Genomic DNA, 25,853 nt, shown 5'->3' with positions numbered 1-25,853 from the left:
GTAAAGTATTTATAATAATAATTACTATACATATTTTTTATTTAAATTTTAATAAAAAATTTTTATATAATTTTATGTATTACCCCGTACAAGACACGAAAACATACACTAATTTATAATATAAAATACATCATTTATGTGTTAATATAAATAATTATAATAAATAATATACGATCAAACCAATTTACAAACTAATTAATTAAACTTATCTAAATTTAAATTTGACTCATTTAATATACGAATTTAAATTTACACTCATCAATAATTTTAACTCACAAAATTATAAGCTTGACCTATCAAACGGTTAATAAATCAAATTTGAATTAACTCATAAATTGACTTATTTACTTTTAATATCCTAATGGAGAGTAGTAGTATTTAGTCTATACATAATTAAATTTATTTCTTCTCTCTCTTTATTAAAAACTAAATCTGTATTTTCTCTCTATTCATTAACTGTGTTTATCATTTTAAATTAAATAATATTTAATATTTAGAAAATAATTTATCTCACTACCATCTCTTCATTATTCATAACTTATTATTAAGAATGGGACACTTGTTAAAAAATATTTCATAAATTAAATCACTAAATTAATAATAAATGAAAACTTAAAATAGATATATGTTCAATTTTTATTGATAAAATTAATATGAATGAGAATATGAGAGTGCTGTTTGGACACGTCTCTAGTTCGTGTAATTAACAACAGCTCCCCTTACTCATCGTATAATACATACATACATTAATATATATAATTTTCATTGAAAAGATAGATCAAAAGTCAAAACGAAATTAAGGCTAGCTAAAATGAAAAAGCCTTTGACAATGAAATAATGTTAATCTTTCAATTTGAATCCTCTAAATTTTAAATTTTATTTTAAAAAATAAAATATAATTTTTTATTATTTATTTTATAGGCGAAATTAAGAGAAAATATAAAAAAAAACTATTCAAAAATAAGATATCACACTTTATCCTTTAAAATAAAATTCAAAATTTAAAAAATCCAAATCTTTAATCTTTATCTAGATTAATTGTAATATATTTATGCTAAATTTGATTAAAATTCAACTAAAGATTAACATGATTTTTGTGCATCATATATACACTTAGGTATTAATATTTGAAAAACAGACACATTGTTTATGTTTCGGATATTTAGACTTTTTTTTTCGGAGAGTATTAGGCGTCAGCAAATTTTATAGTTTGTAGTTATTAATTAGCTATTATTAATATTTTTAATGATGTGAGATTACATCTAATGATATAAAATTATTTACTTTTTTTTATTGGTTAAGTATTGACTAAATTTTAATAAAACTACTGATCCCATAGACTTTTTCTTCTCAAAATTATATATTGGCAGATTATTTTTAATAAAAAAACTATTTAATTAGACGCTATTTTTTTCACTTAAATAAATAATTTTTTCAAATAATCATATTATGTCATATAAAAAAATAGTTATTAATAAATCGGTTATTCATATAAAATACATGTTAAAATAAAAAATATATATTAAAATTAGTTAAACAATACATCTATTTTTATCTTAATTATATAGTGTCTAATTTTTTATGTGTAGATAGCCTTTTTTTAAATTATATTTTTTTATAATAAATTTAAATTTAGATTTTAAATTTTAAATCATAAATTCTAATTCTAAAGTAAATCTTAAACTCTCCAAAAAGTAAAAATTAAACAAATAACTTTAAAATAAAAATTAACTAATGTTGACTAGTTAAAAATTAATTTTTGATACTTATTGATTGTAATAAGCATTATAAAACTCAATAAATAAAGGAGAATTTTCACATTTGCTTCATATGGTACTAAAATGCTTCAAGTGAATAACAAAAAAGTTAAATAAAAGAATAAAAAAAGTGTTTTTTTTTTTGTATGGCAATTTTATTAGAGAATCCAAAATGGAAGCCTGCAAAGATATGTTTGGGGACTATATATACAAGGAAGTATTATTTGGTTCATAAATAGAGGCAAGAAATGTTCGCATTGGTTTATCCAATTAATTAAGAAAAATGCTAAGTATTAAAATTTATTATTTTTAATTATTATTTAGTTATTAAAAAAAATTTTAACTTTTTTAATTTAATTATTTTAATTTAATAATTTAATAAAATATTTTATTTTATATTTTTAAATATTAATGACTAACTAATAACAAAAAATAATAAATTCTGAATGAAAATATTTAGTAACAAAAAAATTAACCCAAAATAGTTAAAATTTATTTTATTTAATATTTATTAAATAATTAATAAATGTTAAATAAATTAAGTTCTGAATTTTTTGTCTTCTTAACTGAATTTTAACGACCTTCTAACATTCTTCATTAATTAATTCGAGAATATTTAATAACGAAAAATATTATTGATAAAAATTTATTGCAATTTTATTTATTACTTATGATACACGGACACGGGACACGATAACGGGACATGCAGACACGCAAATTTAAAATCTTATAAGATACGGAAACACGCATACATATAAAATATAAAGTATTTTTTAAATAAATCGTAATGATATTTTGATATTTTATTGATATTAAAATATAAGCTAATTTTTTAATTATTTTTAATATCTTATTTTAATTATATCAAGTATTTAAAATATTTTTTATTTTAATAAATAATAATATATATTATATCTAAATTTATTTCAAGAATATATATTATTTAAGTGTGTCCAAACGTGTCCAAAAATATCCGTACTTCATAATTTATTACACTCTACTAAACAAGGTAAGTTAGATATTTTTATCTTCCTAACATTATTGTAATTAATTATTATTGACGCCAAAATGGCCTAAATATGAATAAACAATAAATGAAAGAAAAAGAAAATATACACATCTCTTTTTCTCTCTCTGCATTATATATTTTTTCCTAGATTTCTCCCTAATCAATATAGTGTAGCATCTAGCATGCATGTTTGGTTAGCTTCATTCACAATAACCCAAATTCTTCTGTAACATTTCAGGTTCTAATTCTCTTCTTTCTCTACTCTTGTTTTCTATATAGTTGAAAGAGGTTGACAATGAAAAGGAATGCGGGGTATTTTAGTCCAAATGGTGTGAGGGTAGGGTTCACCCCGAAGTTGTTTGAGTACCAGAGATGGTTACTCGTTGAACGCAGAGCTGCTGAATTGCTTCTATATCTTCGACCAAACTTAGATACACAACAACGTCGATACGACATCATTTCTTACTTGCAACGCCTCATCACCACTCACTGCTCTACCTGTTGTCAGGTTTACTACTATAAAAATTTAAGTGACACCAAAAATCAGCTATAATTGATTCCATAATTGATTTTTGACTAAATTTTGAAAGTGATTTTTGAGATTCTAATTATACTATTATCACCTGAAAATTAATTTCTGTATATCTTAATTCTTTCTTGATAGTGATTCGATTAACAGAATGATAAACTGATGTTTTAATACCACATTAAAAAAATTGGTGAAATGACATCATTAGTTTTTGGCACCTAATAAAAATAAATACGAAATTATTTCGATATATATTGATAACTAAAACGGCTTTTGCATATATCAAATTTGTTTTTACTGGGCTTCAAAAGCAAATTACACAATTTTATCAATGTCCAGTGTAACATCAAAATGATAATAAAATCAGTACATGACGTAAATTTTAATTATACTTCGTCTGAGACTATTTTAGAATTTTATTTTTTTTTACACAAATAATGGAATTGTTAATTAAATGTGATATATGACTTTTGTTAGGGTTTGTTATTATAAACGACGGATTTGTGTTTTGTGTTGGGATATAGGTATTCCAAGTAGGGTCTGTACCATTGAAGACTTATCTACCTGATGGAGATATTGACCTAGCAGCATTCACTAATAACAATTGCGAAACTTTGATAAATGAGGTTCGTGATCTTTTACATGCTCAGGAGAAGATACTCGATGCTCAATTTCGTGTCCAACATGTTCAGTATATACAGGCTGAGGTATTCATATATATATATATATATATATATATAATATAATGGTATAAATGTAATGCGTCAACTTTTTTTTGGTATTGTGCTACTTAGATTATTTTTTATTAGTTTAATACTAATGATAATTAATTATAATAAAAGTATATAAGGAGTACATAAGGTTTTTCAGTTTTTTGTTTTTTCATTCATTTTAAAAAAATTTAAAATTAATAAAAAAACAAAAAAACAGAAAAATTTTATATATTCTTTATGTACTCCTATTATAATTAATTACCATCAATATTAAATAAATAAAAAAATAATTTAGATAACAATTTCATTTTAAAAATTTTTAAAATTAATGAAAAAAATAAAAAAATAAAAAATTTTATATATTCTTTATGTACTTTTATTATAATTAATTATTATCCACATTAAACTAATAAACAAATAATTTAGATAACACCCTCCTATAAATTAAAATGCATAAATCTAACCATCCTAACTTAAAAATATTAGTTATAGGTCAAATGGCATAGTCTCCACATACTCAATTAATAAGTTGCGGGTTCGAGTCTCCTATCTTTGGTAAAAAAAAAAACTTAAAAATATTAGTAAAAAAAAAACTGATGGCACCGCTTTCCCACCTTCCAACATTAACTTCACCTTACCTTCATCATTATCAAATATTACTATCAACTTCATTCTTTTTCTCACAAACTAAATACCAACACCATCATGGTTATCATGAACATAATTAATATGAACCTTTCACTAATGATACTACTACTATTCTTCTTCCCGATCCTTTCTAATGGCGCCAACAATGTAATTGAAACTACTCTCAAGATTCTTTTGGACGTGAAGTCATTGTTTCTTCAATACTTGTCAACAAACAATCTCACTGGAGAGGTTCCAGGTGAGTTTGGAAACTTGAGAGCGTTACAGAACTTGAGTCTCTCTTGGAACCAATTTCATGGTAGTACTATTCCTAGTACTATGTGTTCCAATAATGCATCAAAGTTGGTGCCTTCGAGTATTTCAGACTGTGGGCTTCATGGTGTGATTCCAATTGAGTTAGCTCAGTGTGTATCATTGAAGGTTCTTGATTTAGCTAATAAATCTCTCACTGGTTCAATCTCTCCCTTCATTAGTGGGAACCTTACAAATTTGGAAGAAATTTATTTGTACAGAAACAAGTTGAATGGTTCTTTCCCTAGAAAGATCGGGAGGCTTGGCAAGTTGCAAAGTTTGTCCCTTTTTGAGAATCAATTATCTGGACAGATACCTTTGGAGATTGGTAACTGTTTAGGGTTGCAATTGATTGATTTTTTTGGAAACCAACTCAGTGGTGGGATTCCAATCACTATTGGAAGGCTTAGAGAGTTGAATTGGTTTAACTTAGGAATAATAACCTTGAGGGGAAAATTCCTTCCACACTTGGTAACTGTCAAAAGATGATGACTGATCTGGCAAATAATCAGCTATCAGGTTCAATTCCCGCAACATTAGGGTTCCTGAGAGGATTGGATCAGCTCATGCTTATAAATGTAGCAAACTTGACAAGAGTGAACCTTTCAAGGAACAAGTTTAATGGTAGTTTGGCTCGATTGTGTAGCTCAAGTTCATTTCTTTCCTTTGATGTAACTCATAATGAATTTGATGGTGTGATTCCGTTTCAATTGGGAAATTCCCCTTCTCTTGATAGGCTCAGATTAAGTATAACAATAGATTTCCTGTTGAAATTCCAAGGACATTGATGTGGAAAATGATTGAAATGACATTGTTAGACTTATCAAGAAATTCACTCTGGACCAATACCAGATGAGCTTTCCTTGTGTCACAATCTTTTCCACATTGATCTGAACAACAATTTCCTAATGGGACTGATACAGTCGCTCGGAACCTTTTGGGAGCTGGAAAAGCTTAAAATTTGAATACACACAAACCTTTTCTCCACTACTTGCTCTCTTTTACCCATTCTAATAGCTAGAATGTCAGTCCTACTTATTTTCCATCCTTTATTGACAATACTGCACTTTTCCACATAACACAGACCATACTTCCTATAGTATATGTAGTATGTAGCAACCTTTTTCAATGTTCATTCATTTCTTTGTCAATTCCCACACAATCCAAAAAAACTAAAAAATCTTATGTTATTCTTACTATAATAAATTATCATTAATATTAAATTAATAAAAAAAATTTAAATAATATATTAAATTATTAAATATAAAACATCAATGATATTTTATTTTTTTATAATTAAAATAATATTTTTTTACAACCTGTTAAATGTTTTGTTTTATAATAAAAAAAATTATTACAAAACGTGAATAATGTTTTATCTTTTTATAATTAAATTTTTTTATTACAAACTATAACAATATAAACTATTAAAATGATAAAATATTTTCGTATTTTATACTAAAATTATCCGTATACACAAAATTTAACCGTAATGTGTTACGTTTCTATCTATTATTCAATATTATGTTTATTTGCATTAATACATGCATGAATTATTGTTATTATTGCAGGTCAAGATAGTAAAGTTCATAGTAGAAAATTTTGTAGTGGACATATCTTTTAATCAGCTTAGTGGCTTATGTACACTTTGTTTTCTTGACGAGGTGAATATTCATTTTTCACCAACCTTTAATTCTCAATTTCATATTTTTTCTTTATTTATTATACATGTACTCCTCAAGATGCTATAGTAATTAGTACTATAGTTTAGTCCATGAAATATTTGTAATATCAATTCAATTAGATTTTACAAAAATGCATATGACATATATCATAATTTTAAAAAGAATAAGTACAGAAAACTACTTTTTAACTAGCTAGTCAATTTTACTCTATTTTTTATTATAAAATTATTTTCTTAACTCTAATCTTTTTTTATATATAAGATTTAGAATTTAAAATTTAAAATTTAAAAAAATTGACTAAAATTGGTTGCAAAAATTAACTCTCTGATTGTAAATTTTCTAAAAGGTTATATGTTTGGCAAAATATAATAAAATACTACAGGACATAAATTTGTTTGAAAATTAAAATATGCACCCAAAAGCAGTAATTAAAATGCAAATAAAATTTGTCTATCTAATAATAGTTATATAAAAAAAAAAGAGAGACAAAATACAAAAGTTTAACTAATCGTGTATTGTTCTAACTATACTATTACTTGTTTATTCTATGATGTTCCAGGTTGACAACGTGATTGGACATAATCACTTGTTCAAAAGGAGTGTGATATTGATAAAAGCTTGGTGTTACTATGAGAGCCAAATCTTGGGAGCATATTATAGATTAATGTCAACCTATGCACTCGAAACTTTAGTCATATACATATTTCATGTTTACAATAAGCCATTTTCTGGTCCAGTAGAGGTTACAACTTTACAACAACAAATTAAACAAAATTTTTGTTTAAGTACAAACTCGCACGCCGAAATTGATAGTTAAAGAACAGTTAGATGACCATTTAATCAAATATCTAAAATTATCTAACTATTTTTAACTATCAATTTAACATAATAGAAAAAATTTTGATATTATTTTTCCAATTGGTGCAATAATTATGTCAGGTACTTTTCCGATTTCTGGAGTTCTTTAACAAATTTGATTGGGATAACTATTGCATTAGCTTGTGGGGACCAGTGCATAAAGAGTGTGTTCCGAAGATGATGAGAGGTACATTTTAATTTAATTAATTTCTTGTGTTAAGATGGTATATATAATTTGACTAATAAGTTGGTTGTTTGAAATGAGATAGCGGAAGCTCCAAGAGGGGATAGGGAAGTGTTGCTGCTGAGTGAAACGTTTCTGAGAAGTTCTATAAGCTGTTACAGTGTGCCAAGAATCAATGAAAACAATAATAACGTTGAAGAGCGACCTTTTGTTTTCAAATGCATCAATATTGTTGATCCCTTGCGTCCCAACAACAACTTGGGCCGAAGCATTAGCAGGGGTATTTTTATTTTACATGCATTATGCATCCTTTCTTTGCGTGAAAACTCACATGCAGTTGTCTGTTTTTATGTGAAGTTGATATTTAAGAATCGTTAGATGATTTGATAAGTTTGATTAAATCATCATCTAATAATTTTCAATTATCAACTTCACATGAAAATAACTGTATGCGAATTTTTATTGATTAAATAGTAGCTTAATTAATTGCAGTGATTGTGGTTTTTTTTTTTTTTGTCTTATCAGGTAGCGGTGTTAGGATAAAGAGTGCAATTGCAAATGGAGAAGAGAGGATAATTAGATTGTTGGAATCTGCAGAAGAGAATGTGATAGCAGAATTTGATTCCTTCTTCAAGAACACATGGAACAGAAGTGGCAAAGGTTACTGGATACCATCATTTCATGAGAATAATAATTCTTCATCAAAACATGTCAATGAAATTGGAACCTCTTTTGATGCTGCACCATCATCATGGAGCTCAAAGGATCACACAAATAATAATAATAATAATAATGCAGCCATGGTTACTGATCAAGGTTCTCATCATCATCATTCTTCTTCAATGAATGAATCAGGAGATAGTGCTTCAAATGTTATCATCAACAATGAACTTTCCGGTGTTAACATGCCTTGCTCTAACCCTGATGCACTACCTCTGTATCTTCTTGAGCAACAAATCAATAATTTGAAGCTAGGTAACAACAATAATGATGATAATAATAATAATAATCTCCAAGCTCAACAAGAAAAGAGTGATAACCAAGGCTTATTACCTGGTCCAATTAATAGTAATAATAATAATGTGACACCATTTTCATTCCCTATGGCTATGAACATGGAAAGTACATTATTAGTTGATGTTTTGGAGGGTGATTTTGCAAGCCATTGGAAGAACATGCAGAATGCAAGACTAAGTTTAGATGGAAACTTGCAGGGTCCATTTTGTAGTTCTAGTTCACCTGTAATACCACCACTTCAGTCACAATTATTGTTGGGAAATTTTCCTCTTCTTACTTGTGCTGGTATTGTGCCAAATATGATGCTACCTGCTTCTGGTAACATGAGTCAGAGTCATCCTTTGCTTCCTATGATGCAAAATTCTGGACCCAATTGTGATAGTGTTCCATTTGGTTTTGGTGAGCATCCAAGACATCAGGTTGGAACTGGGACATTTATTCCAGATCCAGAGAGTTACAAGGTTAGTTATTAATAATATGATCCACAATAATATTGCTCTTTTTGTTCTTAGCTACCTTAATAATGTGCTACTATCTATTTTGTGATCTTTTGATTTGGCTTCATGAATTTAATTCTATATATTGTTTCTACATTTGATTTGAGGAGAAAATGTAGGTGGTAAGATTTTGTTGCTCATACAAGTAAAGCGATCTATTCTTTGATAAAGAAAAAAAAAGTCATAAATGGTGATTGAATTGACGATAAAATAGAATTCTGATTCTCGAATATCAACGATAAAGAAGGAGAAATTTTAGTTCAGTTCTCTTCTTTATCAAAGACTAATTCTGATTATGATGTTAATGATTGCATTAAAATTTGCATGCAGCTAAGGGTTAAATTTCAAGCAAGAAGGCGTAATTATGACCGTCCTAGGGAAGGTAGGTTCAATTACGAATATGAAAGGACAAATAGTGGTGGCGCTGATTATAATTATGGGAACCTTGTATGGAAGCCAGTGGAGACTAAGCGTTACATGAATATTGGAAACCATAAAGAAGCATCTAGTTCTTCAACTGCTGGTGAGTCTCTTAATTAATTAATAAAAATGTTATTTGTACATCAAAATCAACTACTAAAATCAGTCAAAATACATGTATAGTTTAATTTATTTTCAATGTGTATTTGTATTTTAATATATATTTTATATTGATGGCTGATTTTGGTGGTTGATTTTAGTATACAGTTAGCATGGTTGATTAATTAGTACTTTTATTTATCACATTTACATCACATAATAACTTTTATGTGATTTTAGAGTAAATTGAAAATTTGGTTTTGTTGGACAATTCTCAGGTACAAATTCTGAAGAGGATTTTGCACATTCTTCTTCTAATCAGCCCTTATCCCCCAATATTAGCGGGTAATGTTCAATTAATCTGGAATCTTTTCATTGATAATCAGCTGCTATTTGACGTGGTAATTGACTATGTTGACAATGATTGTGAACTCAAATTAAGCTAGCTAACTAAATTAATCTTAAGTTGCTTGGTTATTTTCTTTGATTTTGATTGATGAGTTTAGTTTGGTAAACTTTGTCATTGATTCTCTGCCTAATTTGTGTGCATTATATTCTTTTGAATATTTCTTACTTAACTACTATTGCTCGAGACATAGATGAATATGTTTCATAAGATAGTAAAGTGTGGAATCGATTTTAAAATAAAAAATAAAAACTAATTTAACTTTAGGAACTTCAATGCTTATTGTTATTTGTAGGTTTATGATATTTTTCATGCCACCTTGTCAAAATTATTTTATGTGATCCTAATATGACTATTTATTGCATTCAACAGGGTTAATATGAAAGACTCTACCTCTCAATGAAGATGATGCTGATTTCCTCTCCCTGTTCAGAGCCAGAGTGTTTTTTTTATTATTATTATTTTGATAAAAAAATGCTATATACAATTTATCTTTTTTTTTGGGAGGATATTATAATAATTTTATATACAACATTTATAAAATTGTTATTTTCAGACTATATATAATTTAGATGAGCAAGTTGATCTTTCATGAAACCTATTTACAACATGGGAAATATACAAGGCTTATATTGTACAAACCCAAGTACTATACTGAAAAGGGAATTAAATAATTATGATAGTTATATCCCACATTCACCAAAATCCATTTTGGGAAATAACTATATGTGGAGTGCCAAAAATCTTCTTCACTTTGTGATGATGATGATGAACCTATTTTAATTTGTGCCCTTTAATGAAAACTTAAGGGCATGGTTTTGGGATAGAAGAGCTTTTCATCCATTTTGCAAGCTTTGTCAAGAAGATTAGTACTTCTGATGGGTCACGCAAAGAGTAGAAAGCATTTGTTTCTCTTGGAATTGAAGACACTAGAATTGGATACCCTTGCCCTCTTCTCTTTATTACCTACATAACAAGCCTCTTGTTACTATATATCTTACTATAAGAAAATTGATCAGTAATTAACTAGCAAAAATACTAAATTGTCGTCAACAAATAAATTTTACGATTTATGTGTGCAAACTCTAGTAAATATGAATACAAATTGTGTTGACTCATGTACGTAAATTCTAGTAAATATAACTGTAAATTATGTGTTTTATACATACAAATCTCTGTAAATGCATAAATTATTATTGATCAGACGCTAATTTAAAATAATATTTGTTGGCCATGTTGTCATACTATTTCACTATACTAAACTACGGAAAATTCTTCGATATTCTAAAAGTAAATAGGGCTTTTAATTTAGCGAATTAATTGTTTTTCACATGAATGACACAGAGTAAAACCATTTATTTGCTCTAAGAAAACAAAAAAATTTCACAAATTATTACTTACTCATAGAGTATTTAACCGACTTGTGCTGTATTTATTATTCATTAATAAGTGTTTTGCAAACATGCAAAACAAGTATGTATAGTTTGATTTATGTCACTATTATATGTTAGTATATTTTTTAATCAATATATTTAGATCTTGTATTGAGATAAAAATATACTAGAAATTAAAGTAATAAAATGTGAGATTGATAAGTTGGTTATTACCTTAAAAGCATCTTCATCAGTTCGATCATCTCCAATATAGAGAGGAAGGATATTGGTAGAAGAATTTAAGCCTAAAGTGTCAAGAAAATACTCAACAGCATTGCCTTTGTTCCATTCTATGGATGGTCTTATTTCCAAGACCTTTTTACCCTCAGTTAACCGAAATTGTGGATTCTCTTCAAGCACACATTTCACTTTCTTCTCCAAAACACCATAATCCTGAATTATTAAACATAGCTTAATTAGTTGCTTGTTATTGTTAACCAATAATTAGGAAAAAATAATTATAGTAATTAATTAATGGTTACCTGTTCTTGAACTTGTCGAAAATGTACAGAGAGGCAGAATCCATTGTCCTCTACCCTTGCACCTTTTATATCCTTTACTTCGTTCTCTAATCTTCTAACAATCTGTTTCAATAATAACAATCATACACTACTTAATTAAGTGTTAAAAATGTTTGATTTTGACCAATACTATATATGATTTAATTATAATATTAGGAATTTTTTATTACAATAAACTATTTTATTTTAGAGGAATGCTAAAGAGACAAAAAAAACAGGCAGAATTTATCTTATTTATTATTTATTAATTATCACGACAATTAATAAATATTAAATAAGACAAGTTATAACTAATTTTAGTTGATTTTCTTTAGTTACCAAACATGTCGGTTTATTTTATTTGCTGACCTGTTGAATTGCCGGCAAAAACTTCTTGGCGGGTTGAAAGGGAACTCCATTGCCCTAAAATTAAAATAATATACATTAATATTAATATTATTATTGGTATCTTTAAAAAGCTAAATTCCAAAAAGGGCTCAAGAATCTAAAAGTGTTACTCACTTTTGTGTTAAGGTTCATGTCAGAATGTCTAGCATTAGAAGATCCAATTGCCATTAATGGTGCCATTATGTCCATTCCATGGCTCCCAGCATAATATAAATTATTTAACTTCACAAAATCTTTTACCTAAATAAAATATAATAATTATTTAACTAAATAGTAAAAAAAAGAAAAGAAATTAAAAAATGATATATACTAAAATTAAAGTTTTATTTATAACCTTTTCTCTGCTTCTTCCACTAATTATTGCTGTTGGAAAATAAGTAGCAACTTCACGAACTGCAGCACGCATCTGTCATACACAATTAATATTATAAGGTCTTTGTAATTAATTAATAAGTTAATTTTGATGTAGGGATAGTGTAAAATGTTTTATATAATCGTATAATTACATTTTGATGTATCGTTACATAATTGAATGCACGTAAAACCATTGACATTGCATTAAAATTAAATTCTTGATTAATTAGTTAAGTAATTAAGTAATTAATTACCTCATCAGACATGAAAGCTCGATCAGGATCATTGACAATTGGTGATAAGGTGCCATCATAGTCTAAGAAAACAATGATCCTCTTCCCCATTGCTGATTTCATCAATCTATCAAATGAGTGCAATGCTGAAGGGTGCTTTACCTAATCATTAATCATGCAAACTTCTATTAATGAATTTGATTCATTATATATTTGTTAATAAATATAGTTTGTTTAAAAAGTCGGCACTTACCATCCATGAATCATAGGGTAAGGAGAAGGAACAAGTGTCATTATTATTGGAATCCATGAGAATCCTTCGACGAATTAGAGTGCGTTCGTTAGAATCTGTTAATGATGCGTCTTCTTTTACTTTGAAAATAGGTTGTGTTATCCTTTTAGTGCTGTGTGATGTTGGAACTCCCATTGCCTCTTGTAACTTCGTTATCTTCGTCTTTATAATCTGTTAAATCAAAATTAATATAATTAATATTTTTTAACAAGAATGAAAAAATTAATTACAATTGAAGGATTGAAAAGAAAACTTGATATTGAGAATTTAATGTGTGACACATTTTGGTGCAAATTTTAGAATGAATTTTTTCTATAGATCTATTTCAAAAATGCTATTTGTATACTAAAATCAGCCACCAATATATTTATGTATTTATATTTCAATATGTATCTAATGACTGATTTTGATGACTAATTTTAGTGTACACGTAGCATTACTCGATCTATTTAATGGAAGAACTAATCACAATATATAATTGGATTAGAGATATAGTTAATATACAATTATTATCATTATATTATTTTACAATAAATTTATTTTACCTCCAAACATTGTGGCATCGGTATACTTGCATGTATTTTGTATTAATGATTAGATTTATTAATTTTTAATAATTAATTATATATAATGAGATATGTCAATAATTATAATATTTATGTCATATCTTTTTAATAATTATAAAATTTATTAGCAATTACTGATTAACTAACGAGAATTGTCAATAATTCAACGTTCTATATCATAACATTAAATAATTAAGTTGATTTTTTCTACTACTTAAATTAATATTTATTATTATTATTATTATTATTATTATTATTATTATTATTAATTTGACAATATTTAGTAAATATATATAAAATTCACTTTAATATTTGTTTATTGCGTGCTACACATTTTTTCTTAAATCTAAGTACTTTATAATTTTTTATTTTATAAATTGTTTGGAATCAATATAAATAACAAAAAAATATACGAGGTTGTTTTATATAAGTTAAATACATTTATGAATAATTTATTTTAAAAATATATTTTAGACATAAATATAAATAAATAAATATTTTTTGTGCCATATTTACATACAATTATTTTTATGTAAAGTAAGTAGTTAAAAATTATTAAATAATAATTTAATTAAAAATATCAAATTATTTAACAGTTATTCACTAATAATTTGAAGACAACTACAGATAAATTTTTCACTTTTATTTTATTGTATTTTTGTGTGGAATTATACAAACAATAGAAACTAGAAAATAAATTTATTACCTTGAAAGTGGCAATAAGAATAAACATATAGTTCATGTTCAATTGGAATTGAGAAGTACAATTCCTTTCCACTCCTTTAGATACTACTAATTTCCTGAATAAAATAAACAAATAGTAAATGATTTAATTCCACGATATTAACAGAAATTTTACCAATTGTTTAATCAACTGGAAGAAATAATAATAATAATAATAATAATAATAATAATAATAATAATAAGTACTCTATGTACTCTCCTTGTTTTATTAATTATATTTATTTGACTAATGACTCCATGTACTCTTATTACTCAGTTTTTTGGTTCAAATAATAATAATAATAATATGGAGGAAGTCAATTTTTGGGCCTGTAATTGATCATGGGCTTTAAATCCGATTGCAATTTGGTAAGCACAAACCCATAGACATATTAATCAAAACATTGCATGTGGGTAGAGTGAAATAAGGTAGATAAGATGTAAAAGAATTTTTAAACAAAAATGAGAAGAAAGAAAAAAAAAATGTAAAAGACTCTTTCAAGTGAATAGGAATAAAAAGTTGACCAAAGAATTTCTCTCTTTTGCACTTATTCCCACCTGTTCTAACTTTGTAAATTTTTTCCTTTTTTCCGATGAAATATGTAAATAGGTAGTAAAATAATAAAGGAAACGAATGCCATTTTTTTTTAATTATTATTATTATTATTATTTGCATCACTAGGCGTAATCTTAATTGTACTTAATAAACCTTGTTTTTAAGGATTGAATTTAAAATATGATGTTTAAGCTACCCAAGTAACTAGTATTTGTGATATAATATAAATCTCATGATTGTTATTTATTTGTTTTATTTCTTGTCACCTCAATTAAAAAGTTTAGTGTTGACGGTTTCAAATGTAACCTTATGGATGAGGGATATTTTCATAAGCGACGTTTACACTAAAATTAACCACCAAAATCAGTCACTAATATATTTTGGAATACAAAATTTATATTAAAAATAAATTAAATGACACATGTATTTATACAATACATAAATATATCATGACCGATTTTAATAGTTAATTTTAATGTATAAATAACATTTTTGTTTACGAGACATGATTAACCACCAAGGTAAATTAAGGTTTCATAATATTGTTTACCGGGGAATAAAATAAAAATTTTAGTCAAATATTACGAATTCTTTACGTACTAAAGTAGTAGTCCACCAAGAATCCATTTAGCATAATCTTAAAAATTACCTTGAAAAGAAAGAGGACTTATATTTTGTTGGCACTGTATCCATAAAAAAATAGTTAAAATGTTTGATATAAAAATAATTTTCATTAACATCAACTCATTTATCTACTCAATTAAGTGTCAAAAATTCAAATCCTTTCCTGCTAAACTAAGAAATAACGTGAATAACAAAAATAAAAAGTTTTCACTATTTTAGAATAAAAGACTTAATATGATAATACATAATAGTATACTTATAAAGAAATAATTATCAATCAAAATCATATAGTTAATATGAAAATAAGTTGCACCCATCAATTTCGAACAACAATTATAATATAGAAAAATGCTGTGTTTTCGCTTTCAAAACCATAACCTAACAAATAATGTTATTTTCCAGTGGGCCAAGCAATTAAGGAATAAAGTATGCAAATCCAAATGAAGGTCATTTTCCACATGAAGATTTTTGCCGGTTTAAAAAGAAAAACAAGAAGAAACAAGAACAAAAACAAAAGGTAATAGTAATAAGTACATTATTGAAACATCTTAGATTTTGACAACTTTGTCTGAACACAATGGCAAAGTTTGTAAGACCACTGTCGCAAAAGAATGGAAATTAGTCGATTCTGACTCAGATGAGAGTGACACAAGCTTAAAAAACATCATTAAAGTTCTTCAACCAAAGCCTATATCTAAGGCTTACTAACCTATATGTTGGTTAGGCTTTTTTTTTTTTTTACTTTGTTTTTCTTTTTTTTTTTTTTTTTTTTGGCTCCACTTAACTACCTCTTTAATCCCAACGACTACCTTCCAACTGAATCCATTTTATTTTTTTCCTCCAACTAATTTCTAAAATATCCTTTTTTTTGTAAACACATCAAGCTCAACACATTTAACTGGAGCAAACATACAAATATAAAAACATAAAAAAACAATAAAAACAGATAAACTAAAATATCCTTTTTATTGAAGATAAATCTCTAATCACTAATCACAATATTCTCTCTATATAATTAAATAATCTAACTAACTACCAACTATATCAAATCTTTGGATATGGCCAACCTATAATGAATTATATATAACATGACATAACACTATGAGTTGGATATGCTATATCTATTGCTAGTGGATTTCATTATGAGATCAATAGTTTCAACAATAATTATACCTTTTTTGTTTTTCTATTCAATTATTTTTCTTAACATAAGTATACTACTTCTACTACTTGTACTGAATTACTATTACTCTTACTATACAAGTACAAACTACTAAATTCTATGTATGGTAATTGAAATGGTTAATTAACATCATGATGTAACTTGATAATAATTAATACAGAGCCATAAACTGGTCATGGCTAGAAAGATGCATATACTAGTAGCTAGCTAAATAGCTTTCACTAAAATTGTGTTAAATAAATAAATAAAGAGCATTATTATGATTTATGAGGAATAATGCTAGCTGTGCCATGTGAAACTACAGCAAATATGTGCTGACCTACTTATTGGAGTGCACATACTGACATACATACATACATAATAATAGTGATATTAAAGCCACAAAAAATTGTATGTTCCTTATAGATCAACCCAGATCAAACGAGTGTAAAAGGATTTCCACTGAAAATAATATATATGTTCTACCTGCCATTCAATAAACAAATATTTAGCCTTACTCATAACTGAGACAAAAGGGTCACTACTCACTAGACATACAAAACTAATAGTAATAATACTAATAATTAAATAAAGTTTATATAGCTAGGCTATATCTAAAGTGTGTGTACTCGCTACATATTTTCATTGATATGTCGTTAGTAGAAGACATTTAATTTTTTATGTACAATAATTACTATATAAAAAAAAATGTTAGGGGACAATGACTTTGTTGAACAATATAAACAACCACTAATCAGATAAAAATATACTACACTTCTAATTTAACCTTCTATATTTTAATATTAAAATAACCATCCGTACACTAGTAAAATGAACATTTGATATATTTATTGTTTACATTGTTTAATATTTTTATTGTTTACCTATACTTTTTCATAAAAAAATATATATTATTGTGTCTAGAAAAATATTTGACTTTTTATAGTATATAATGCACAAAAGGATAAAACATTTTTTTATTACTTTTTATCATACGAAGCATGACTTGTACCCATAGATACAAGAAGAAACAAAACATGCTGGTTGACAATTGACAAAAACAGGACAAACTATGTTGAGCAAGGTAGGTGAACTCAAGTTCCTGAATAACCTTTATATAAAGAGGAAAATGAATAAATAAAAAAATAATAAAAAGAAGAGAATATCATTACAAGAGTAAAAAAAGACTAAAAATTAAAGTAAAAGAATGAAGAATAAGACAAATGCCACGCAACAAGAGTACACGTGTATCCTATGTAACGAAAAACTCACTTATACTTTTTATCACTTAAAAAGAAAAAAAAAAGAAAAAAATGAAAAAAAGAAAAAGGCGGTTGAAGTTACGCCAAGTGAAATAGGCCTTTTGACTTTTTATTCATGAAGCCGAAAGTTTTATAAACGAAAAATAGGACTAACATGTAAAGTAATGTAATGGATGCTAGTTAATTTAATTTAATCTTAGAAAGACAAAAGAGATTCTTCACGTGTCGGTTGATGCATGATAAGGTAAAAAGTTGAGAGTTGTAAGGTTCACACGTATATACGTGAATGTTGTATCAAGAAATCAAGACATACTAGTAACGACAAATTGGTCAAATCCAATGAAAACTACTTATGAGAGATTTGTTAAAGTTGAAGTTTATGTACTTCTCCTCTAATAAATTTGCTTCATAATAAGGCTTCTAGCACAGAATTAATTAGTATGACAAATATTAAGTATTATTACTTTTAGTAGAAAAAAATAAAAAATAAAACAAAAAACATTGATCGTCTAATATTTATCTTTTAATACATTGCATGAATAAATACACATGCTTTGAATAATTATTTATCTTTATGTGAATTTTAAATATTATAAATATTTTTAAACTACATGTCAAATGTATGCTAATTTTTAACAAAATATGACAAACTTTGATTGCCTAGAAATTGGAAGTCAATTAATTAGTTTAAAAAATGGACTAACGGAAAGAAAAGAGTATGGGCTTAAAATACTAGAGAAGAGATTTAATTTGATTATAATGGAAGAAAAAAATTGCAGCAGAGATTCCCTAATGGCGTGAAACAAAAGTAAAATAGGGACAGGTGAATAAACAATTGATTGGAACTTGAGAGGGCCAATGCATGTCTTTGGTCAGAGACACACTTTAGATATATACGTGAGATCTTGTCATGGAGGGTCTACACCTATATGTATATTTCTTCATAATTAAAAAAATAAATAACTATATTATATATTTTTACTATAAACTTGGGGTGAGTGAGTAGGTATAGAATAAAAGTTGCATGCATGCAGCATATAAATACATGCTAACAAGTAATCATATATTAATTTCTACGGTCAATGACTTGTCCCAGTTGCAATAAGAGATTGGCATAAAAACTTTTGCCGTTGATTCAGGTGCTTTCTAAAATATAATTTTAAGAAAACATAGATAGATATATAAATAGAGTTCTCGCACTCTGCCCTATTGGCTATTAAACAAAAGCAACAAAATCCAGCCCTCGGTTTTTATAGGGCATGAACTCATATAAAACATATTAAATTTTTTAATATATAGCATTAATATTTAATTTAACACTCTTGAAACCGACAGCAGCTAGCACATAGAGAGACAGACGCATCTATAAACAGAAAAAAAATTTGATATTATAATTTATTAAAAAAAATAGAAAAGGCTTAAAAAGAAGCAAAAGGATATTTGAGTATGTGAAGAATAGAGGAGACTATGAGAAAGAGACACGAAAGAGAAAGGTGCATGTAAAAGAGGGTATGTGTCAGCATAGAACTGGTGGCGATCCACTTAAAAGAGAAACAGAAACAGAACATGTCCTATTCATTTTGCAATCTATCTAACTATGACTTAACTTTAACCGTTATGTAGGTACATGTCCTTTCACCTAATCTCTTTGCCCCTTCCTACTTCATCCTCCTAACCTCTAACATACAACTCATATATAATTCTTTTCCAGATGGATAAAAACTCAGCTACATGCAAGTTTTCATCAAATATTTTGTTTAGTGCTTTTAATTATTGATATTAATTCATAGTATATTTTTAAAATATTTTCAATCATTTATATTTTTATATTATAATTAATGAATGAATAAATTTTATAGCATTTTTTTTACCAAAAATAGAACCAACAACTTCTTAGATAACTACAAAGAAACTATGTAATTTGAACTATAATTCAGGTATCTATTTTGTAAGTTTTGAGAATTTTTATAATGATATAAAATATTTTAAATTAAATTTTTGTCATTTTATTTTTGAAATAAAAATACACCTCAGTTCTATTATTAGATGGAAGAATTTTTTTTTGTTTGCTTCAGGGTATTTATCAGGCTAGAAATCCAATGACTAACCCCTTAAATACTACAAAAACATATAAAATGGACGACCTTCCCAAACAAGTTCTATTTCCATCCTCCAGATTAAGAATTTGTTAAATATAGATGGAATAATTTGTTAAATATATAGTTTAAGAAGCATTTTAAGTATAATAGAGCCAACCATTATCTTGTGATGTGTTAGATATATAATTCAGAAGAGCCCACCAACCTAATAAAAGCCCAAGGAGAAGCCCGCGGTGGCGTGGTCAAAATCAAAGTGAAACACGCGCTGACCACCGAGAAGCTAGCGCGTGGGGTAAAAGGTCAGAGTGGTTAGTTGTTTCGGTAAATAGGGAAAAGAAAAAAAACTAATTCCAACTGCTTTTCTCGTTTCTCGCAACTACCTTTTATATTTTTTTTTTCTTTTTTTTGTGTTTCTTTTTCCCATAAACCCAAAAAACCATGATTATTATTAATGGAATTAAAAAATAAAATAAAATGAAAACAATAATAGAGAAAGCATGTGAAGGAGTAGAATGAAATCAATAATAACAATGAGAGACGTGACTGAGAGGGAATCAAAACCAACAACAACAAATAAATAAATAAATAAATAAACACCGATGAAGAGGAAGAAACCAGATTCGAGATATGAATATGATCCCACCGACAAATTATTGGAAAAATAAAATAAAATAGAATGGAATCTTAGCTAATGACACGCAATGAAGTGAAAACAAATAGTAATTTAGCTGGAATTAGAACAATTAATGGCATTGCAAAATTCATTGATTAACATAATAATGAGAAAACAAAAGAGAAGAATAACGTGACTTACCGAGATAAATTGTGATGAAATGAAAATTAATCAGGTGTTGGAGAAAACCCTGGCTTTTGCGGTTGAAGGCAGAAAAGGAGAAAACGTTGATATAACGAAAGAGACAAGGAGAATTGAAGAGGAGAAAGGGGAGGGAATAGAGAAGAAGAAGGGGTTTATTTATAGAAGTTGAAGAAGAAAGAGGAGAAGAGGGTTTAGAAGATTTTGGGGTTTGGGTGAATGCCAAGTGCCATTGGTGGGCCCACCCACTTTTCATTTTTGCATGCTATTATTTATTTTTCTTTTTTTGGGGATATTCTACTATATTCCGTGACTATCAAAGAAAATATAATATTTGTTACTCTTAATTGATTTTTCTATGTTGCTGGCTTTTACTTTTTTTAGTCTATGCATTTCATATCTGTTATTGTTTTAGTCAAACTCCAAAAATTATATTTCATTAAAATAAGGAAAATAGAATTTTAATAAGGGTAATTATGAAATTATGTTACAATGTATTAGTGATCTAGTTTTTTAATAATGTTCCTGTTAAATATAAATATTATGGAACACAAAGAAGTAACTTTTTTAGTTAGTATTTATTTCTTTTTCAAAAGTAAATATACTGATTTTTTTTTTCTAAACATTTATTTCAGTACAGGTAGATTTTCATTTTCTCGAAGAGAGAAATTATAACATGTAGTATAAAAAGTCATTAGTATAAAGAAAGAAATGGATTCTCCAACAAAACGCGAAAAAATACATCAAATCAATTTGGAAAAAATAGAAAAGAACATAACAGAAAAATGTATTCTTGGAGGAAAATGTAACAATAAACAAAGGATTTTTTTTAAATAAAATAAAAAAAAATTAATTTTCCAAACAAGATTTGTTAACTTTAATTTCCAGGAGTACACAAGAGTACAAAAATACATAGAAATAAGTCATAATTTTTTTAAAAAAATAGTTATTTTTTTAATTTATAATTAATTTTTTTTTGTTAAATATGACATATTCATATGTATTTATATATTTCTGGAGACGATTTGAAATACAATTATAAAAATTCACCGGAGTTGGACGAACTCACTTTAATAAAAAAAAATCACATTTCTAAAATTAAAATTGAAATATTATGTTTGGAAAAATAATAATTTTTTTAATTTTATTTCAGAAAAAATTCTAATCAATAAAATAATTTCAATAAAAAATTGTTATTGTTTCAAAGATTCAATGTAAAAGCTAAATTCACGAAAGAATAAGCGTGGTAAATATAATTGCCAGAATCAAATCGGACTTGTAGATTTAATTCCAAAATATAAGCCACTAAGCAAAGTAGAAATTGTGTATATAAGCCTTAATAATTATATATATTAGATAAATCTTCAACTGAATTATCATAATATATGTTTATATAATTAAATTTAAAAAAATATTAGTTGACTACTATTGACAACTCGATGATTTTACAAAATTATTTACTGATTAAATTTTGATAATTACAATTGTAAATGTGGACATTATTCTCTTCCACCGCTAATAAGAGGACGTTATGAGACAAGTACTGAACTAATAATACCAAGAGATTTAAAATTTCAATCTCTAATAAAAAAAGAACACACTATAACTAACCTATTAAGATATGAAAGATAGAGATAATGATTGAGACGAAAATGGTTAAAATACTTTTGTATAAGGTGATAGTTAATTAAAAATTATTAAATAATTTAACATATATTGACTAAATAATTTAATATAATACATGTTCAAATTTTAATTATTATCTTCATATAATGATTATTCTAATAAATTTTATAGTAAGTAGCCACATTTTATTTTTTCTTCCAATAGAATAAAGAATTGTCAGCATATTTTTTTTGAAAAGTCTAAAACATCAATTATAATATATTATAAACTAATTAAGTTAATTTTCTTTTATTTTTGATCTAGAAATACGAAAAATTAGGATAATAGAGAATTTTTTTTAATTGGACTTATTTTTTAACTAGTTAGTTAGACTAGAGTTGGTTTGGCTTCTAATTAGTTTTCTAAGGCTACATTTTTGTGTTGAGAAGAAGATAAGACAAGATATTGAGAACAAGATATAAAAGATAAAGATACAAAAATTAGTGTTCTTATATTTTATTTAATGATAAACTATAATAAATTATAAAAACCTAATTTATTCTCTTTTTTTTTTCATTCAAAAAATTTAAGGAAAAAAATATAATAATAATAAAAATATAATTATAACAAATTAATAAGAATAATAAAAAAATAAAAAATAAATTATATCTCACATTAATATCTTAGTGTTCTTTCAGTTAGGATGAATACAAAATACACTAATTTAATGTCTTTGAATACAATATCTCTATTTATATCTCATTTATCAAATATAATTTTATGTTTCTGTGTATTTTATATTTCTGTGTCCGTGTTGTAAATAAACGCAGCTTAAGAGACTTTTTTTTTTCTTTTAAATTACATGTAAGTTATTAGTTAATAAGTAGCCAAAACATATCATAAGGCTTCTTTATATATGGGTTATGCTAAGTGTGCACCAAAATTAGCCACTAAAGTCAGCCACCAGTATAAAATACATGTTAAAATATAAATACACATAAAAAATAACTTAAACCACACATATTTATACATAAATACATTATTAGCTGATTTTAGTGTACAAATAGTATTTTTCTTTATATATACATATATGATAGATTTACATTACGAGCCTGCCTTCTCTGTTTGTTTTTTTTCTTTTCTTTTTTTTTTTTTTTTTTATCTTTTCCAAAATCAACTCCCAAATAACCCCATAGAAAAACAGGTTATTTTGCTTTGGAGATGAATAGATGGTAATTTAGTATCACAATAAAATAAAATATATCTACACTATCATTCAAATGCAAACTAACAACGACTTAGAAAGGGGAAAAAAACATCCAAGCTAAGACAATCTTGAATCCACAGGGTAACCAAAGAAAATTAGAAAAGATGGTGAAATATCATTCATATCCCCAAACTCCAATCAAGTTAATTTCAGAAAAAGAAAAAAAATCAGAAAGAATCATAAAGAAATAGGGAAAGAAAAATAAAACCCCATGTGATATATATATCTCAAAGTTTCAATTAAGCACTAATGCAACATATATTAGAAGAACCACATGGTTTAACTAACCATATGAAGGACATAATGGAGTCAACAGTTTCATTAAACAGTTTACATTATTTACCCAAACACCCCTATCCCTAGATAGGTCTCTTGTTATGGAAACACAAAATTGGTTTAAAATAAGGTCATAATTAATTAGACGTTTGTTAGTGATGGGAAAACAGTGAACAACGTAGTAAACAAGAAGCATCATTAAGATTTTTGTCGTGCATTGAGATTTTATTTGGGAGCAACATAATTATTGTTAGATTTTCCCTTCCAAATTCCTTGAATATGACCCATTCTTATTATTATTGAGAAAGTTCAATGAACCTTCCCCTAACATTAATATTACGTGCATGGTCAATGTGTTCATATGATTTTTCCACATAATAAATTCTGGCATTGGACCTGCCCGTGGGATTCTGTGTCTCATGCGAATGACTTTAGCAGGATTGTGTATGGAGAAGAGACACCATCTATACAATTTCTAGGTTAATAGTCACACTATTTCAGTCTTCACAAAATACCAAGCTAGTTCATTTTCTATTTCATTTGTATATTATATTTTAAATTAAGATATTTAAAGGACGGTTGCCTCAAATATTATACAACAGAAATTCAGGACTACCAAAGTATTTTTTGTATTCAGATAGATTAGACAACTCTCAATTTTAGATATCACAAATTCACATACACATTTAAGAATTCTATTTATAACTTGGCCATTGAAGGTGCAGAATATTAAAAGGCATATATTGACACTCAACCAAAGTCCGAGATGTGGACGACCAACGGACCAAGGTTATAACTAAAACGAGAAACCTTTTTTTTGGTCGGTAGAGGAGATTGATAACTAATGGGCTTTATCCGGCCCAATATTAATGAAATATGTGAGTTTTGAACCCTTTCATTAGTAAGCATAAAAGCCCGTATCATCCAAGAGTGACAATAAACCAGAAAAAAAGGGTCATGACAAAAACAGAACAGAAAAACGGGTTCACTTTTGCGGTGAACACTCCAAACTGGGAAAGGAAATTTATCTCCTCCAACCCAAGCTAACCTCTGAACAATAAAAAAAAAAAAAAAAAACCAAGCTAACTGATTTGGGTTAGTCAAATGTTAGCTCATTTATCTGATTAAACAAATGTCTAGAGTTTAAGCAAGTGTCGAGGGTTCGAATTCCGCCTTGTCCATGCAGCAACTCATTGGCTAGCGATAAACCCTTAAATAGAGTTCAACACTGACCTTCCGGGTTAGAGGATACTGTAGGAAACCAAAAAAAAAAATGTCTAGAGTTTAAATTCCGCCTTATGCATACAACGAGCCAGCAATTTATTGATCAACGACAAATCCTTAAATAGAAATTCTATCGGTGATAGATTAATCGTTGACCTTTCATGCTTGGAAATTCGGGGAGAAAAGAGGTTAATAAAATTTACTCTTCATGAATTTGGATCCTCATTAAGATTTTGGTATCCTCTACCACACCGACATTCAAATTATCTTTGAAGTTAAAGGATATAGTTTGCAAATAATGGAATATGTTTCCTTATTTTGAGGTGCTGAATAGTGAATACT

At 26.8% G+C, this 25,853-nt stretch overlaps 3 protein-coding genes across 5 annotated transcripts; 2 read left to right on the top strand and 1 right to left on the bottom strand.

The window, feature by feature from the left end:
* The first annotated feature begins 2,995 nt into the window (after nt 1–2,995).
* On the top strand, nt 2,996–8,902 carry LOC148554164 (uncharacterized). Its single transcript, XM_088495017.1, has 8 exons — nt 2,996–3,274; nt 3,820–4,002; nt 6,519–6,611; nt 7,192–7,374; nt 7,572–7,677; nt 7,760–7,954; nt 8,200–8,796; nt 8,889–8,902. The coding sequence occupies exons 1-8, from the start codon at nt 3,062–3,064 to the stop codon at nt 8,900–8,902; spliced, it is 1,584 nt and encodes a 527-aa protein (XP_088351143.1). The 5' UTR covers nt 2,996–3,061.
* Nucleotides 8,903–8,957: 55 nt separating this feature from the next.
* LOC148554163 (uncharacterized) lies at nt 8,958–10,603 on the top strand. The gene is made up of 4 exons (XM_088492997.1): nt 8,958–9,152; nt 9,519–9,711; nt 9,986–10,052; nt 10,486–10,603. The coding sequence occupies exons 1-4, from the start codon at nt 8,991–8,993 to the stop codon at nt 10,514–10,516; spliced, it is 453 nt and encodes a 150-aa protein (XP_088349123.1). The 5' UTR covers nt 8,958–8,990; the 3' UTR covers nt 10,517–10,603.
* A 36-nt stretch (nt 10,604–10,639) lies between these two features.
* Nucleotides 10,640–21,395, bottom strand: LOC107608252 (putative trehalose-phosphate phosphatase C). 3 transcript variants are annotated; one of them, XM_021106303.2, is made up of 11 exons: nt 21,140–21,395; nt 15,828–15,861; nt 14,606–14,699; nt 13,295–13,504; nt 13,063–13,203; nt 12,789–12,860; nt 12,569–12,694; nt 12,416–12,469; nt 12,029–12,130; nt 11,721–11,939; nt 10,640–11,079 (listed from the first exon to the last, which is right to left on the bottom strand). In XM_021106303.2, exons 1-11 carry the CDS (start codon nt 21,393–21,395, stop codon nt 10,918–10,920), a joined length of 1,470 nt encoding a protein of 489 aa, XP_020961962.1. In that variant the 3' UTR covers nt 10,640–10,917. The 3 variants fall into 3 exon arrangements, with proteins under 3 accessions (XP_020961962.1, XP_016165584.1, XP_088349678.1); XM_016310098.3 differs by lacking the exon at nt 15,828–15,861 and having other exon boundaries at nt 21,140–21,270; XM_088493552.1 differs by lacking the exon at nt 21,140–21,395 and having other exon boundaries at nt 15,828–15,886.
* Between the last annotated feature and the right edge of the window lie 4,458 nt (nt 21,396–25,853).

This window comes from Arachis ipaensis, chromosome B7 (assembly GCF_059453495.1).
Source record: "Arachis ipaensis isolate K30076 ecotype BB chromosome B7, ASM5945349v1, whole genome shotgun sequence".
NCBI classification, from domain to species: domain Eukaryota; kingdom Viridiplantae; phylum Streptophyta; class Magnoliopsida; order Fabales; family Fabaceae; genus Arachis; species Arachis ipaensis.
The sequence above is the reverse complement of the archived record's forward strand: the minus strand, read 5'-3'. Positions and strand labels throughout refer to the sequence as shown.

What these genes read in the sequence shown, in the direction of transcription:
- LOC148554164 (XM_088495017.1), top strand. Translation starts at nt 3,062, where the DNA reads ATGAAAAGGAATGCGGGGTATTTTAGTCCAAATGGTGTGAGGGTAGGG. An exon ending in CACTTTGTTTTCTTGACGAG is followed by an intron (nt 6,612 to 7,191) that starts GTGAATATTCAT and finishes ATGATGTTCCAG; the next exon opens with GTTGACAACGTGATTGGACA. An exon ending in TGTTCCGAAGATGATGAGAG is followed by an intron (nt 7,678 to 7,759) that starts GTACATTTTAAT and finishes GAAATGAGATAG; the next exon opens with CGGAAGCTCCAAGAGGGGAT.
- LOC148554163 (XM_088492997.1), top strand. Translation starts at nt 8,991, where the DNA reads ATGATGCTACCTGCTTCTGGTAACATGAGTCAGAGTCATCCTTTGCTT. An exon ending in CAGATCCAGAGAGTTACAAG is followed by an intron (nt 9,153 to 9,518) that starts GTTAGTTATTAA and finishes ATTTGCATGCAG; the next exon opens with CTAAGGGTTAAATTTCAAGC. An exon ending in ATCTAGTTCTTCAACTGCTG is followed by an intron (nt 9,712 to 9,985) that starts GTGAGTCTCTTA and finishes GACAATTCTCAG; the next exon opens with GTACAAATTCTGAAGAGGAT.
- LOC107608252 (XM_021106303.2), bottom strand. Translation starts at nt 21,395, where the DNA reads ATGAAAAGTGGGTGGGCCCACCAATGGCACTTGGCATTCACCCAAACC. An exon ending in ACATGAACCTTAACACAAAA is followed by an intron (nt 12,470 to 12,568) that starts GTGAGTAACACT and finishes TTTTAATTTTAG; the next exon opens with GGCAATGGAGTTCCCTTTCA. An exon ending in CTGATGAAGATGCTTTTAAG is followed by an intron (nt 11,080 to 11,720) that starts GTAATAACCAAC and finishes CTTGTTATGTAG; the next exon opens with GTAATAAAGAGAAGAGGGCA.